The sequence below is a fragment of the Cryptomeria japonica genome, chromosome 1 (genome assembly GCF_030272615.1).
Source record: "Cryptomeria japonica chromosome 1, Sugi_1.0, whole genome shotgun sequence".
NCBI classification, from domain to species: Eukaryota; Viridiplantae; Streptophyta; class Pinopsida; order Cupressales; family Cupressaceae; genus Cryptomeria; species Cryptomeria japonica.
This window is the reverse complement of record NC_081405.1, coordinates 178,123,698-178,126,269: the sequence shown is the minus strand read 5'-3', so window position 1 is coordinate 178,126,269 and position 2,572 is coordinate 178,123,698. Positions and strand designations below refer to the sequence as shown.

Here is a 2,572-nt window from a genome sequence, read left to right as displayed (position 1 = left end):
AAAAAGTATAGTTTCAAATTAGATTTGTCAAAACCAATAGTGTTGCCAAATGTAGACATATCCAAATTAAAAGGGCAAGAACTCATTGAATTCGGTGAACTATGCAAAGCCAAAGAAAAACACACTAATACATTTGGGGTCAAATTCCGACGGAGGTTTTCGACGGACAAGGAGCATTGTGTGAAAATTTGATTTTTTTTTTTAAAAATGCCCGTGTTCGTTGGAAGTCCGACGACCTCGAGCATTTTATTTAAAAAAAAAACACAACGCGTTTTCATTTTGAAAGCAAATCGGCCAAAGCAAGCGGCGACCATCTTGCCTCCTTGCCCCCCCCCCCCCGCCGGAGCGATCTCTGCACAAGCAAGGTAAGGTTTTTTTTGCAATCAAAGGAACTCTTTTTTTTTCAATGAAGGGAAAATAATTTTTTTTTGCAATCAAGGGCAAATGGTTTTTTTTTAATTAATCCATTTTGTGCATATCCTGCGATCTTAAAATTCCATGAATTGAAATCTCTTTGAGGTATTCCGGCATACAATTCACATGTCGTGTGTATGCTACCCCATTTTGTGATTTTTGTTATTGGAGCATTTGCAACTAATTTTTGACAAAAAACCCCCTTCGATTATGCTTTGATGGATGTCCATACCTTGTTCCAAAGCTCCTATTTTGGCACATGCAGGCAGGATGCTAGCAAACATTGTACAAGATACATATATATATGTTCTTAATCAAACAAAGACTTGATAAGCTAAAGCATGGCGTAGATAAGCATGGTGATAACAGTGCCACAAATGGAGAGTGTGAGGTTTATGAGAATTGATGGAGGGCAATCAGATAATTGCCTTCATGATGATGTGGGCCCTTCAGCAATTACCTCCTTTATTGCCCCCTCCTCCATCGAATCATCACCAGTAGAAGTAGCAATATAATGCTCCATTCCATCTGATAATAAATCTAAACCCAAATCTTTGGCCACATTGTCAAGCCCATACGAAACTACATCGAAATTGTTAGATTGGCCATTGTCAAGTCCATCAGATAAAACATTAATGTGCACTTTCATTCCATGTTGACAGTCTTCTGCATTTCCACTAGTAAAATATCTATCACCCATTTCAATGAGTGGGACTGCATCTAGCCCTCCATCATATAGCTTGATTGGATTGCTCACATCACAATTCTCAAACTCTTCTCGGCTCTTCAGCTCCAATATGCTTTGTTGAGAGGAAGCATAAGCAAACCCTGTCAAATGTCAAAATGTAGTTGTTTGCCATCATTTTTCTGGGCACAAATGCCAAACTTAATCTAACCTAAAATTTTCATTAGAAGAAAGATCTATTCTTTAAGTTCTCCACAAACCCAATTTTGACTGCCATAAGTCGATTAAAAGAGCTACTCAAAAGAGATTGACAAGATCTAAAAGCGGGCACTCACCATGGCATAGGGCATGGTGAAAGATCCAATCTAATATCTACAGATGGGATTTAAATAGATATGAAAGAACCAATAGCATCCATACATATATAACCTATAAACCCTAATCAAAGGGCTTACTAAAATTTCTGAACAAATTTACAACAAGGGAAGGGCAATATTACAGAGATTATCTCCAACATGGAAGATCTTGCGGGAAGCCCATCCTTTGAAATCTAGGGCAAGATCCCATCCTCTGTCATCTCCCACCACATGTTGTTCTGTTGAACACCCCATCATATTCATGAAAGTGAATCCCATCACCATGAAGATCAAGCAATAAGTAGATGCACTTGGAGCCATCATTGAGATAAACATGATTGTATTTCATGAGGATTTGAACTCAATAATATGTTAGATTCTCCCAAGGATGGATGGACTATACACTTGAAAGGTAGATGATTAAGGATGATGACAAGGTGAATTTTCCTTAGAATGATAGGGTTGATTTTCCTAAGAACAAGTAGATTCATGTAAACTAGAGGATACAAATTTGGACAAAATAATGGAAGGAGACTAAAACTAGATAGATTCACCTAAATGGGAGTGTAGTCATCTAAGGATAGGAAAAATTCACCATTTGTGTAAGAAAGATGGATAAGATAAATGATTTATGTGAAATAGATTCACCTAAGAGAAAGTAGGTTCACATAAGGATAGGTGGATTTTCCTAAAGATGAAGGGATAAGACTTAACAAAAAGAGGACTTAGGATGATGACAAGGAGGATTCATTTAAGGATATGGCATATTCACCTAAGGGATATTGTATTCTCTGAAGAATATGGAAAAATTATTGATTGGTGGAATGACATACTAGATCAAGGAATGATACAAGGGTAGATTCACCTAAATATAGGGTAAATTCAGCTAAAAGGGTGCCCATGAGATTGTGGTACTGAGTACATATCTATGGATGGTGTATTTGGATACAAGTATGATGAAACCATGCTTGTGTATGATGAAACAAAGTCCAGATCTCTATTATAGGTCCAACATAATCTCTATTATTTGAGACACCATTTTATTAGCATATCCAATTAGGGTAATTTATGGGTTTAATTATGGATCATGTTGTCTATTTCCATGCACTATTGAACT

General features: G+C 36.9%; 1 protein-coding gene across 1 annotated transcript; it reads right to left on the bottom strand.

Moving 5' to 3' along the window:
- Window positions 1-844: 844 nt before the first annotated feature.
- On the bottom strand, window positions 845-1,710 carry LOC131857041 (mavicyanin-like). Its single transcript, XM_059209039.1, has 2 exons — window positions 1,599-1,710; window positions 845-1,242 (listed from the first exon to the last, which is right to left on the bottom strand). The coding sequence occupies exons 1-2, from the start codon at window positions 1,708-1,710 to the stop codon at window positions 845-847; spliced, it is 510 nt and encodes a 169-aa protein (XP_059065022.1).
- Window positions 1,711-2,572: the final 862 nt, after the last annotated feature.

What these genes read in the sequence shown, in the direction of transcription:
- LOC131857041 (XM_059209039.1), bottom strand. Translation starts at nt 1,710, where the DNA reads ATGGGGTGTTCAACAGAACAACATGTGGTGGGAGATGACAGAGGATGG. An exon ending in CCATGTTGGAGATAATCTCT is followed by an intron (nt 1,243 to 1,598) that starts GTAATATTGCCC and finishes GACATTTGACAG; the next exon opens with GGTTTGCTTATGCTTCCTCT.